The 14,757-nt window shown below is 37.5% G+C and overlaps 1 protein-coding gene across 1 annotated transcript in view; it reads right to left on the minus strand.

Annotated features, from left to right (window-relative positions):
* SPAG17 (sperm associated antigen 17) overlaps positions 1-14,757 on the minus strand; it is a 262,478-nt gene that overhangs the window by 36,871 nt on the left and 210,850 nt on the right. Inside the window, exons 32-40 of the mRNA XM_057500594.1 lie at positions 12,433-12,621; positions 8,037-8,182; positions 7,802-7,932; positions 5,884-6,011; positions 4,148-4,330; positions 3,087-3,200; positions 2,517-2,562; positions 540-639; positions 271-318 (exon numbers count right to left, since the gene is read on the minus strand). Of these exons, the coding sequence (XP_057356577.1) occupies positions 271-318; positions 540-639; positions 2,517-2,562; positions 3,087-3,200; positions 4,148-4,330; positions 5,884-6,011; positions 7,802-7,932; positions 8,037-8,182; positions 12,433-12,621 (1,085 nt within the window). The remainder of the gene's footprint in view (positions 1-270; positions 319-539; positions 640-2,516; positions 2,563-3,086; positions 3,201-4,147; positions 4,331-5,883; positions 6,012-7,801; positions 7,933-8,036; positions 8,183-12,432; positions 12,622-14,757) is intronic.

Below are 14,757 nucleotides of genomic sequence, written 5' to 3' on the forward strand. Positions count from 1 at the left end.
ACTTAATCAGTGTATCAGAATTACCAAAACACAGAGAGTACTTGAGACCTTTCTTGCTTTATGAGAGGGAGAAAATCTACCTAATAGTCAAACAGACCTCTTCAAGAGATAATGACATCATCACCCAAAAGCTGAATGAGCACTTGGCTGAAGAGGAGAAGAGACCCCAACAATAGCAGAGAGCCTGGATGGAAGTGCCCTGCAACTGATGCCACTCTAAAATTCTGGGACCCCATGTATGTATGTATGTATACTTCAGGATAGAATTACCTCTTTTGATCTAACTTTTCTTTCCAGCGCTTTGCTGTCACTGTGTGCCTATGTGGAAGGAAAGGAAAATACGATGAAAAAGGGCAATGCTCTCAGCTTACCAACAATAAAAGAAAAGCTGCCACTCTATGATCAGTTGTTAACAGTGTGCAAAATGAAAGGCTGAGATGTCATTGAGGGAGACACCCACAGTTCTGACACCCACATCTCTCTTTCCTCAGTCACTATGTGCTTAATGCTAATTGGAACACTTTACTGGATCAACTTACCTCCATTTCTTTTCACGGAAATCTGTAGCAAACATTTCTGGTGGACATTCTGTAGCCGTAGTAAAAGACTGATTGAATAAATCGGTTAGGTGGGCTGCAACTTTAAAAAATAGATGTATTTAACTTTTATTCTCACTTCTTCACAGCACAACAGAGTCAGTACCCAATTACTCATTTGAGTAACTGTGTTTAATTTATCAACTGTTTACCAGAATTTCCATGACCAAGCTGTAATGTTACAGCAAACCATACCATTTTTATGAAACATCTATTGGAGAACACACATTTATAGTCAAAATACAAAATTTAGTGATACCCCATTTATCACACATCATTAGGGGAACTGATGTTCTATCTAACTGCATTTCTGCACAAAACTTAAAAAAAATTAACCACTTTGTAGAAATTGTTTCTCTAAAAAAGTATCTAAGGATCTGAATGTAGGGATCTAAATATAAACAATAGTCATTTGATAATCTGGGTGGTGATTCTCAGTTTATTCTACAAACATGGTCTCAGTGAGATATTAATAGGAGATTAAGAAATGAAAAAAGTTCCCATGTTCCAGGGTTATATGAGATTGGGAAACACCAATTTATTCAAGGTTAAATATGTTTCTTTGCTGTAAGACTCTTCTACATCCTTAATTGGTTAATGTACATTGTGGCTAAGAAAATACAGCAATATTCAGTATTATCCAAACTTATTTTACCATAAAAGTCATTTTGGATGGAGCCATATGATAGTGTTTTAGGAAATACTACAGGGAGCTCTGACTTAGGGTCACCGTACTGATATGTCAGGGGCAGCTGTGAGCATGCAGACCCTGTTTGACTCCTATGTCTGTCTGTTTGCATGTTTGAAAAAAGACGTTTAGTTTGTTTTTCACCATTGGGCAACCTGTGTGTTTACCTCTGTGGTGACTGTTCCCTCATGCCAGAGGTTACAAATGCAAATACTATGAGGTAGGGTTACCAGATAAAATGTAGGGCATTTAGTAAAATTTTATTTTCAGATTTACTAATTTTCTAGTATAAGTAAATTTGTTGTTTATCTAAATTCAAATTAAACTGGGCCTTCTATATTTTTATTTGCTAAATCTGGCAACCCTACTATAAGGGACTGTCTAGGTAAAAGAATCACAAGAGTATAAGGACAGAGAGATGCTGGGGGTTGTGACGGAGTCTTTTGTTCATGGTCATGACAGAGGGGCAACTGCTAACCATCTTCAGCCAAATGTCACTATGTGGTAATGTGACATTTCAAGAGAAGAAAAGTTCAGACAAACAAAAACAACTAAGAAAGCTAACATGGAGAGTGCACGAAACAACTCTGTGGGCTAAATGAAGTCTGACCTTTGTCTAACAACATCTAAAAATGGCCAAAATAGAAAAGAAAAGGAAACCTCAAACCACCAAGTTCTCCACTGTTTTACTGTGAACTGAGAAACCACATAACCAATTTTGCTATGTAACCAATTGGGGGCTATGTATATCCCCAAATAAAGAGGCTCTGAAGGAAGGTGTATTCCAAGAATAGACTGCTTGAACTACCTATAAGAGTCAAACCGTGCCAGGATTTGGCAGTCATGTGTAGTTGCTCAACAATTCTGTGTGTGTGTGTGTGTGTGTGTGTGAGCATGTTGGGGGCAGAGTGCTGGTTGGTTGATTGCTTCCTTTTTGTATCTTAGCTATGTTCTAAATATAGGTTGAGGTTAACATAAAAGTGAAATGTCAACATTTTTCATTCAGCAGATGGAAGTTACAGATGAATTAGCGGCAATCATGGTTTCCAAGGATCTCACAATATGGGCAGAAAAATTATGTGAATAAATCATTACAATACAACATGGTGAATACTACAACAGAAATACGTGCACAGTGCTTTGCTATCAGATGGAAGAATGACTGAGAAGTGTATTTAAGATTGTTCCTTTGATATCCATAAATATTTTGCAGAGAATAGTAAATGTAGTACCTTCGGTAACATGACTTTTCATAGTTTCCTCCATTTTAGGGAAAGACTGAAATAAAGAAAGAATTCCTTAATGGTGATGATTGTATTACATACAAAATTAACTTTGTTTAGAAGCATTCTTCATGTGCTAAAATTTATCTTTCATAGAAATTCTATAAAATGAATTAGTCTTTCATTGTCAGTACAAAATTTACTTGATTTTTTTAGTCATTTCTTTACTTAACAACATCTAAAAATGGAAATCATTTTAAGTTGTAGAAATTCCTTTCTTCCCCTGCTTCCTATTTCATTCATTTAATAAATTCAATATTTCAATGAGTGTCACTTTTGCTGAATCATAAAAACTGTTATTTAAGAGCCTTCAGAAATACTTACATTTAAGGAAGAGCCTAAGCAGCATTGGAAAATTCAATATATGAGGGATCAGATTTCCACAGAAATAAGAAATTATAAGAAGAGAGCAAATGCTTCAGAAAAGTGGCAGAAGCAGCTATTACAATATTTTGTCTTGAAGCATCTAGCACTGATACAATAGTAAAAACATTGGCATATAAAACATTTCCTTCTCACCATAACTAACTTGAGGAGATCCGCAGCGTTGCCTCTCTCTTCCTCTGTTCTGGAATCTTTAACTGTCATTTCCTGTAGCTCATCTTCTTTCTTTAGAATATGGTTTATATAATCCTAAATCAGCAGAATAAAATAAATCAATAAAAGCCAGAAATAAGATAGAGACATTAAAATAGTCAGCATCAACTTGAAATGCTACAAGAAGTTTAAGAATATGTAAGTTCAAAATGCTCAATAATCAGTTACTGGTCAAGCACTCTGGAAAGGCTTTTCTTTAACATGTTAATAAACAAAGACCTGAAAAGTCCACAGGCAAATCTTTAAGGGCTACAGTATGTTTGAACTCCTCGAGGACCTCAGAGAGACGTGGCTTCTAAGTCGGCCCTCCAGTGTCTCTTCATTAATAAAAGGGACAGAGTTGGTTTAGATGATTGCTAGAGTCCTTTCCAAGGATAGTCCTTATGATTCTACCTATAAAGGCAAATTGTTTAGTCCATGCCTTTGCTTTGACAGAAATATACTCTACTTTTTCCATAAATACTGGACCATTTCCATAAATAATGGCCCCCTGCTCTATGCCAGGTGCTCTGTACACAACCATAAACAAACACGTATGATCCCTGTGCTGAGAGACTTAACAAACTAGACAGTGGGATGTTATAGATATACAACTAACTGTATATTTACAAATTCTTAGACCCTTTCCAAAAACCAACAACCCATTTCTTCTGTGGACAAGTATCAAATACAGAGTTTTGCCTTTTTCCAGAGGTCACCAGACCAGTTTCTCATAAAATAAGGAGGAGGACTATCTATAGCAATCACATACATAAAAATTATTTATCTGTGCAATGTCTTTGGGGCCCTAATACTCCTATACATTATGGGAATCAGTAAGTATTTTCTACTTCTCAACTTCCTACCCGCTGGAAGATTGACATTCATGTGTTGCATTAGGTAAACACTGGTAGAATTGTATAACTTCAGATTCCTCAGGAAACCAGGAGGAATGATTGCCCTGTTTCTGATTTTTTTGGGTCAGGTTACCTGGATTCCATTACCTTAAGGGAAATCTGCAGCTTCAATTTCACCTCATTCTTTATGACCTCGTGCTGGATGAACTGGCGTATCTGTAACACCTTGGGGTTCCTGAGTATAGGGGCAGGGGCAGTCACTAGCTGTTTGGAGCCAATGTCAAGACCCTTCCATATGTAAGTGCCAAATGGAGCTCCTAGAGTTTTTTTCTGTTAACAAAACAAAACAAAATAACCACCAAAGAAATCAGAATGTTTTAACATTGTTTTTTTTTTTTTTCCACTCTATACTTATTATGTAGATATTATGCTAGGAACCACTTGCTCGTGAATACAATGAAGAGAAAAAATGACCCCCACTCTCAAAAAGCTTAGCAAATATAAGGAAAATTGGTAACAGAACTGGACAGCTCTTCCTCTCTATATTTGTTTCCAAGAATCTGGATATCTTTAAATCCTCTTGCATGATGTCCTGATAGGTAGCATTAGCGGAGTCCTAGGCAATGGTAATGCCACAGTAATGCAGCAGCAGCCTGGCTTAGGCCAAACGCAAGTGACTGTTCCATTTAATACCCACAGGTAGCCTAAGACATTTGGAATTAGGCAGTCTTTAACTTCCTGGTCTCATGTTCATTTTGACCTAGAGAGATTCCTTGAGAGAAAATCCCATAGATCTGAATGGGTCTTTGAATTCACTCTAGATTAAGCATGCCCAGGATCTCTTGGACAGAAAGGTCTGTCTTAGAGTAGATAGAAGCACATCTCTAGGTAATCTCTGTAATTGATTTTCAGGAGTGGTGTGCTTTGATGTCATATGTCCTGAAGTGTGTCTGGTGTGCTTCATTTTAAATCGCTGTTCAGTGTTCAGTGCCTGGTCAGTGATGACCACCCAGGGGCTTGAGTAGGCTGGGCCACTGCTACCAGGCATAGAAGGTCCTAGCTATAGGAGTTGCAGAGGAAGAAAATAAACTTCCTTCATTAATCTCAGATGTGGCATATTATTTGTCATAATGCATTTCAATGTGGCCTGAGTGAGCCACTTGGTGCAGCCTCTTTATTTTTCAGAAAAGAAAGTGGAGTACAGTGTGACTTGTACCAAATCCCTTATTAGTAATTGGTAGAATCAGGACTAGAATTCAGGTCATCTTCATTTACCATGTTGAGTATAGTCACCAAGTTAAAATATAGGGCTAGAAGGTTTTTGTTACCTTACGTGTTCATTATCTGTGCCTCTGCTATTACAAGATTGTGTAGAAAGCAAAAATCATTCATAATTCAAAAACATTCTCTTCACTTAACACTAGTATCTCTCTCTGATCATATTATCAATATCTTCACTGACTTAATAATTTAATGTCTGGTAATATGCCACACATAAATTGCTTGCAAAATGAAATGGCAAATCTGCAAGATGTAGGATTTTGTAATTCCTGCTCAAGATGTTTTCTTTAACAAAACTTTAGGTGGGGTCTCTCTAATCTGACATAATCACAGTGCTTACTTTTTAACATTGGAGTTGCAAATCCCTGTGTATAATCCTTCATGTTATTCTTATATACTCAGTTTGCATGTTAATAAGTTAAGAAAATTAGCTAAGTCAGGTATATTTCTCATAAATCTATAAATGTTAAAATATTCAAATAAAAACTCCTTTAACCCATTAACAATTAACAGAAGAATGCAAATACATGAATATATGGGAGAAGAACGGGGATTCCAGCCATTGTTAGATGAAGATGACTGTTCAACAGAAAAATTCGTACCTCAACTGGGGGAAATGTCTCCCATGACCTTGACTGAAGATTAGGAGGAACAATTGTACCTAATTCTTTTTTCATCAGCCATGGTGATGCTTCATGGAAAGGGCGAAGGACAGTGATGCTCAGGGTACCTGGTTCAAAGAGAGTTACAGAAGATCATTTCTCTATCAAAAATATTCTAAGAAATTCAACAGGTACTCATGCACTTCAACACGTTTTGATAAGCCAGATACAGCAATTATGCCTAAGGACTTTAGGATCCAACAAGAAAGGTGAGGCTTTTAGTCACTGTGAACCCACAGTCTGGATTTAGATCACTTGGAATTAATTAATTGACATCTCACTGTCCTTCACAAACCACACCTAGGTCCTGTCAGTTCTACCTATACACATGTCTTGAGCTCATCCACTTCTTTCCCCATCACTGACCCTACCTTAGATCATTTATTTGCCTCAGAGAGATCCTGTTCTGGACTTAAAGAACAAGTAGCTTTTCTACTCATAGCTCCTGGGTGAGTGGACCTGCCCTGGGAGTCAGGATGACTGATGATGTTAGTCCATGATTTAAACTCTTCTTTGTCTTCCCATTGCTCATGAATAAAACTGAATCCTTCACATTTTCCCACCCCTTCCTCAACTTGCACTCCCTTCTGTGCTTGGCTATTTTGGCCTTTTCCCCCATTTTCTGATGCTTTCTGCTTTCTGCTTTGTATTCTCTCCTCCAATAAAGGCTCCCTTCAACTTTAATTAACGCCTACTGATCCACCACTTTGGCTCCACTGTCTTCAGGGAAGCCTTCTAGATGATGTCAATTTCCTTTGTTAGATGCTCTCATAGAACCATATTCCTTTCCCTCACAGATCTTACCTCAATTTATATCATACAGTTATTCATGTAAATATATAATTAATGACTATCTCTCATTAAACTCTAAGCTCTGTGAAAGCAGGGTCCATACCGTCTGAGGTCTCCACTGTATTCCTAACACCCATGCAGTGTTTGGCATATGGTGGATTATCAAGTTGATGCTAGTTAAATAACTGACTAAAAAAGCAATTTGAAATGAACTCTTATTCTCATACAAATCAACACATGCACCGAACAACCGGAGTGCCCTACTTTCCATATTCACAAAGAGCAAGTCGTATTACATCATGCACACGTGCACTGATAATTAAAAGATGTGAGTGCACAGAGATGCAGTCATATCCATAAATGAGTACAAAATATATCCCACCAACCAGACAAACAATAAAACAGAAACACACACACAAACCTAGACATAGCACACTCATTTGGTATACATATAACATGAAGTTCACATCTGTGTTTAAATACATAATATGACATACAGAGATGGCCATTACTTAATACAATATGTCTCTAACCTTTAGTTACACACTGATTTCTTTAAAATGGATGAAATAATATAAATGTCCAATGAATACAATATAATTTATCCTGCACTTCAGGTTATGTATACTTACATATACTTATCCTACACTTCTAACACACACCAAATGTACTTTGTATTCTTATTGTATTAAATTCATCAAGCAACACCTTTTAAAAGTAACAAAAAATGATCTTATATTTCACTTTTCTTTTTTTTTTCCTACCAAGATAAAACAAACACATACACAGGAACCTAAACATACCTAATGCACCTAACACTCCTAAACACAGAACTTTGTTTATAGGTGGCAAAGGGATGTATACACAGTTTACATAGGTTGATGTGCAGATAAAGCTTTGTATGAGCATGAATAATGATACAAAGAGGCTGACAGGGCCAGGTGGAAGCAGAGTTGAAAAAGTAAGCAAAAGGAAAAAAACAGAGATGACACAGGGGTGCATTAGATAAAGAGGATGAGAGTTGATGAGGGCACACAGGGAGTTCCAGATGGTTCGGGCACTCTACCTGATTGTTCCTGTACTGGTTCCTGAAGAACTACAGTAGTTGAATCTCCATATGCCAAGGAGAGGTATTCTTCTATGTCACTGTCTCGAAGAAGTTCCACTCCTGATCCGTCAGCATGGATGACAAAAAACCTGTTTGAAGAAATGGAAATCTAATCACTGGGAGTATTCAGTTAGAATGCTCCTTGAACTTGCAATTAAAAATAAAAGTCACGGTATTATTTTTATGATTTTACCTGGGGACATGTTCACCATAGATTTGTAGATGATTCTTTTGAAGGTGAATAGAGGATAAACTATCATAGCCTTCGGTTCTTTCACTTAAATCATCTTCCAAATTGTTTTCTGGTAGCATAGTTGATACACTACCATCAGCCATGACCTAAAGGACACAGCACATAAGCAACTACAAGTGAAAAAAGGTGCCATAAAGCTCATCTTTCTGCTAATCCCATTTGAGAGAGCAGGTGATCTTCTGGTAAACTTAGAAAATCAGGGATATCTATTTACAAGGTATTGTTGACTCAAAACAGGCTGAATTAATAAAAGTGAAAAACCAGTAGCATATCTCTGCTTACAAACCACACCTAGACTGTTAAACAATGACAAATCAGAATGCCTTCAGAGGAAGGTGACTCAGATGTCAGGGGACTCAAAACCCATCTTCAGAGGAGATTCAAGATGGGGGCATGAGAGGTGAGACGGAGAACTCCTCCCCAAACCACAAATAGTATGAAAATATAGTTAATTGCTACAACTAACCCTAAAAGAGCAACAAGAAAGAAGGCAGAACCAGACTATATACAGACCTCAGGAACAGAGCAGACCTCACGAAACTGGGTAACTTACGAAAGCTTTAATTTGGTGGGACCCAAGCCCTTCCCCCACCCCAGCTCACCGGCGGGAGGAAGAGAAACGGAGCGGGAAGGGGGTGGAAGCCTGAGACTGCTGAACACCAGCCCTGGAGGTCTGCTTTGCGAGCAGAAACCTACACTGTGTGGTGCTCTGGACATTGGCTAGCTCAGACAGGTGGAGTGCTTGAGAGACAGATTCCGGCCATTTGTGGAGGAGGGGATCCACTCCCAGCCACTCTGGGACAAGGGAAAGGCAGGCGGTCTGAGAGGCTTCCTAGCAGCGAGAGGGCTGCTGAAGGAGTGGGGTTTGCACGAGGCTTGCTGTGCAGGGGAGGGGAGAGCTAGACAAGGGTGTCAGGGTGTGCTCTGCCTAGCTGATTGGGAACTTTGAGGAGCTTCAGGTGCCCCATCCCCCTGGCTGCCTACTCAGCTCCAAGGCCCCCCACTGTGACACGCAGCCTGCTGCGCCTTCCTCCTGGCCTGCTGGCACCGGTTTGAAAACCAACAATCACTTCACTAGCGTCAGACCAGCCACAAGGAGGCTCAGCCTACAACAGCTATAGATGCAAAGCACAGAGGCTTACACCTGTGTGCTCCGCCCACTGGCTCTGACACTGGAGACAGGCACTGCAGACGGGAATCAGGAAACAGATCTTTCCTCTGCCCAGGCACCAGCTCCGCTCCCCTATGACCGCCAGCCTCACTCTAGGGGCTGAGAACCTCCAGAGACTGGAGCTTCTGGGCACTAGTGGGCACCACACAGAAATATGAAACATCAAAAGAACATGGTTCAGACCAAAATCTCACAAACCCCAGAAAAAGGGCCTAATGAAACTGAACGCACCAATCTGCCTGAAAGAGAGTTCAAAATAAAAATCATAAACATACTTATGGAGGTACAGAAAAATATTCAAGAACTCAAGAATGAATTTAAGTCAGAGATTCAATCATTAAGAAATACCATATCTGAAATGAAACATACAATGGAAGGATTTAAAAGCAGTAGATTTAGATGCAGTAGAAGAGATGGTAAATGGAATAGAAATTAAAGAAGAGGAATACAAAGCTGTGGTGCAGAGAAAAAAGAATCTCTAAGAAAGAAAGAATCTCTAAGAAAAAGAATACAGAATGATATTCGTATTATAGCGGTGCCAGAAGAAGAAGAGAGAGAAAAAGGGATAGAAAGTGTCATTGAGGAGGTAATTACTGAAAACGTCCCCAATCTAGGAAAGGAAACAGTCTCTCAAGCCATGGAGGTGCACAGATCTCCCAACACAAGGGACCTAAGGAAGACAACATCAAGACATATAATAATTAAAATGGCAATGATCAAGGATAAAGACAGACTTTTAAAAGCAGCTAGAGAGAGAAAAAGGATCACATACAAAGGAAAACCCATCAGGCTATCATCAGACTTCTCAACAGAAACTTTACAGGCCAGAAAGGAGTGGCATGATATATTTAATACAATGAAGCAGAAGGGCCTTGAACCAAGAATAATCTACCTGGCAAGGTTATCATTTAAGTTTGAAGGAGGGATTAAACAATTTTCAGATAAGTAAAAGTTGAGAGAATTTACCTCCCACAAACTACCTCTACAGTGAATTTTGGAGGGACTCCTATAGATGGAAGTATTCCTAAGGCTAAATAGATGTCACCCAAGGGATAGACAAAGAGTACAGAATATGATTCATAACATACAAAGAATGGAGGATGAAGAAAAAGGAGGAAAAAAAAAAGTGAACCTTCAGGTTGTGTTTGTAATAGCACACGAAGTGAGTTAAATTAGACTGTTAGACAGTAAGGGAATTACCCTTGAACCTTTGGTAACCACGAATCTAAAGCCTGAAATGGCAATAACTATGTACCTGTCGATAACCACCCTAAATGTAAATGGTCTGAATGCAGCAATCAGCAATCAAAAGACACAGAGTCACTGAATGGATTAAAAAACAAGACCTGCCTATAAGCTGCCTACAAGAGACTCACTTCAAACCCAAAGACATACACAGACTGAAAGTAAAGGGATGGAAAAAGATATTTCATGCAACCAACAGGGAGAAAAAAGCAGGAGTTGCAGTACTTGTATCAGACAAAATAGACTTCAAAACAAAGTAACAAGAGACAAAGAAGGACATTTCATAATGATAAAGGGGTCAGTCCAACAAGAGGATATAACTGTTATAAATATCTATGCAACAAACACAGGATCCCATACACATGTGAAACAACTACTAACAAAATTAAAGGGGGAAATAGAATGCAATGCATGCACTTTAGGAGACTTCAACACACCACTCACTCCAAAGGACAGATCAACCAGACAGAAAACAAGTAAGGAGACAGAGGCACTGAACAACACATTAGAACAGATGGACCTAATGGACATTACCAGAAGACTCCATCCAAAAGCAACAGGATACACATTCTTCTTAAGTGCACATGGAACATTTTCAAGAACAGATCATATACTAGGCCACAAAAACAACCTCAGTAAATTCAAAAAGATTGAAATTGTACAAACCAGCTTCTCAGATCACAAAGGTATGAAACCAGAAATAAATTACACAAAGAAAACAAAAAAGCCCACAAACACATGGAGGCTTAATAAAATGCTCCTAAATAATCAATGGGTCAATGACCAAATAAAAACAGAGATCAAGCAATATATGGAGACAAACAACAATAATAATTAAACAACACAAAATCTGTGGGATGCAGCAAAGGCCTTGCTAAGGGGGAAATATATTGCAATACAGGGCTACCTCAGGAAAGAAGAACAAATGAACAGTCTAAACTCACAATTAATGAAACTAGGAAAGGAAGAACAAATGAGGCCCAAAGTCAGTAGAAGGAGGGACATAATAAAGATTAAAGCAGAAATAAATAAAATTGAGATGAATAGAACAATAGAAAAAAATCAATGAAAGCAGGAGCTGGTTCTTTGACTAAATAAAAAAAATAGATAATCCCCTAGCCAGACGAATCAAGAAAAAAAGAAAGTCTACACACATAAAGAGAATCAGAAATGAGAATGGAAAAATCACCACGGACACCACAGAAATATAAAGAATTATGAGACAATACTATGAAAAATTATATGGTAACAAACTGGATACCCTAGAAGAAATGGAAAACTCTCTAGAAAAATACAACCTCCCAAAGCTGACCCAAGAAGAAACAGAAAATCTGGATAGACCAATTACTAGCAAAGAAATTGAACTGGTAATAAAAAAACTACCTAAGAACAAATCCCTGGACCAGATGGTTTCCCTGCTGAATTTTATCAAACATTTAGTGAAGACCTAATACCTATCCTCCTTAAAGTTTTCCAAAAAGTAGACTCATTCTACGAGGCTAACATCACTCTAATACCAAAATCAGACAAAGACACCACAAAAAAAGAAAATTACAGACCAATATCCCTGATGAACATAGATGAACATAGATATTTTTGCATCTTAAGGGAAATTAAAGAGGACACTAATAAATGGTATTATTTTTCGGTATTTAGTAATGTGTCTTCCCTTTTGGTCTAATTACTTATTTGGCTTTAACATTTCTACCATCCTAGTTGTTGGGCTTGCTATCCTTACGGAAGTACACCTGAGAATGAAAGACCCTGGCATTCATTACTGCCTGCCCAAAGTACTGGCAGTAGGTAGATAAATAATCCCAAGGCAGCCAATGTAAAAAGTTACATGGAAGCTCTCTAGTGCAAAATATCTCAAAAACAAAGCCAGAGCTGCTCTACCTTCAGACTAATGATGCGTTTTACCTGAAAGGCATTTCCCTCAGGATCCAGGACCTCACAGATAACCTCTGATGTGTGCTTCATGATGTACCTGCTAGCTCTCAGCTGTTCACGTATTTGGAAAGGATGGTATATGTCACTACTGGATTCATGGCAATATATAGCTGAACAATCCCTATCAATATGAAGACTGCCTGTGTTTGGAGGTAATACCTGGGAGGATAACAGGAAGAGAGAAATTATTAAAGAAACTTGACAGCATATAGTTGAATCATGCTTTTTAATCCATTTCCCCAATATCTGTCTTTTTATAGGATTGTTTAATCCATTTGTATGTAATGTAATTACTGATGTTTAGATTTACATCTTTCAATTTTTAATTTTTCTGCATGTCTTTGTATCTCTTTTACCCTGTTTATCCATTATTGCCTTCTATTGTTTTAAATTGAAATTTTCTAGAATGCCATTTTTAGTCCCTTGTTGTTTTGTTTACTATATATTTCTGAGTTATTTTTCTTAGTGTCTCTTGGGGATTACAAATAACATCTTAATTTGTATTGGATTAATACTACATTGGATTAATCTGTATTGGATTATACTAACTTAATTTCAGTATTAAGCAAAATCTTTGCTCCTATATGGGTTTATTCCTTCCCCTCTCCTTTGTATTATTATTGTCAAAAAAATTACATCTTTATACATTATAAGCACAGAATATGCTATAATAATTGTTGGTTTATGCAATTACCTTTTAAATAAAAAAAACAAGTGAGTCAAAAATAAAAAATACGTGTATAATATACAGCTACCTTTTACCTCTGTATTTTTATATTTACCCATATAAGTAGTTGCCTTTACTAGTGTTTTTTATTTCTTGTGTGTATTTGAGTTATTGTCTTTGCATTACAGCCTAAAAGGAGTATTTCTTGTAGGGCATGTATAAGAGCAATTAAGTCTCTCAGTTTTGGTTTATCTGGGAATATCTTAATTTCTTTAATTTAGAAGGATAATTTTACTGAATAATGAGTAGGAGGTTGATGGTCTTTTTCTTTAAATGCTTTGAATATGGCATCTCACTGCCTTCTGGACTTCACGGCTCCTGATGAGAGATCAGCTGTTCATTTTATTGGAGATACCTCGTGTTTGATGAGTCTCTTCTCTCTTGCTGCTTGCTAGACGCTTTGTCTTTCACTTGATCATGATGTGTATAGGTGTGATCTCTTCTGAATTAATCCTACTTGAATTTTGTTGAGATTCTTCCATGTATGGATTGTTTTATCAGATTTGATAAGTTCTAAGCCATTATTTCTTGAAGTATTTTTTCCCTTCTCTCTTTTCCTTCTCAGACTCTCATTAGGCCTATATTGGTGTGAACTGAGAATCGGTTCAGTTTTCTTCCCTTTTTTCTCTCTCTTCCTCAGACTGACAAATCTTCACTGACCTATTTGCAAGTTTGCTAATTCTTTCAATTGCCAGCTTAAATTTGATATTGAGACTCTCTAGTGAATTCTTCATTATTCAGTTATTGTGCTTTCCAACTATATAATTTCTATTTGGTTCTTTTTTTATAATTTCTGTGTATTGATCTTCTCATTCTATGTTTTAGTTCTTTACACAGGGTTTCCCTTAGTTTTTTAACATATTGTTATAAACTTAACATATGACTTAAATTCCTTGTCTAGTTAAGTACAAAGTCTGGGTTTCCTCAGGGACAGTTTCTATTGATTGCTTCTTCCTACACCCTCCCTGTTTATGAATGACAATTTCCCTTTTTTATGTCTCATCATTTTTTTGTTGAAAAATGGACATTTTAAATAGCATAATGTATAACTTGGGAAATTACATCCCTGCCTCAGGCTTGTTATTGTTATTTCTGCTTTTGTTGCTATTTATTTAGTGATTTTCCTGAACTAACTCTTTAAAGTTTATATTTATTGTCATTTGTGTGCACTGGCATGTCTGTTTGCTTAGCTTAGCGTTCTGCTCATAATTGGGTAGATATTTCTTAAAAACCTTAAACTAATAGGTCTTTCAGCTTCTATGAAGAGCTCTGTTTGCACAGGGATTTTCTCAGTGCTCCAGCAGGAAGTTTACAGCTCCACCTTAGCCTTCACCTCCTGCTTTTGCAGAGCCTCTTGATCAGCAAAAAGTCTCATGATAGGCATTTTGAGTTCCTTTCTGGGCACTCACACAGCCCTGCATATGAATGTGGTTTTCTATATTCCAAGTCATATGTAAGAGGTTTTCAAAGCCCTTTATGAACTTCTTGTTCCCCAGCTTTTCCTCTTAATTTCTTTTGTTCACCCTCTTGTTTGTTATTGTCACCTCAGGTGGCTGTAATTTTAAATA

This window comes from Manis pentadactyla, chromosome 4 (assembly GCF_030020395.1).
Source record: "Manis pentadactyla isolate mManPen7 chromosome 4, mManPen7.hap1, whole genome shotgun sequence".
Lineage (NCBI taxonomy): Eukaryota > Metazoa > Chordata > Mammalia > Pholidota > Manidae > Manis > Manis pentadactyla.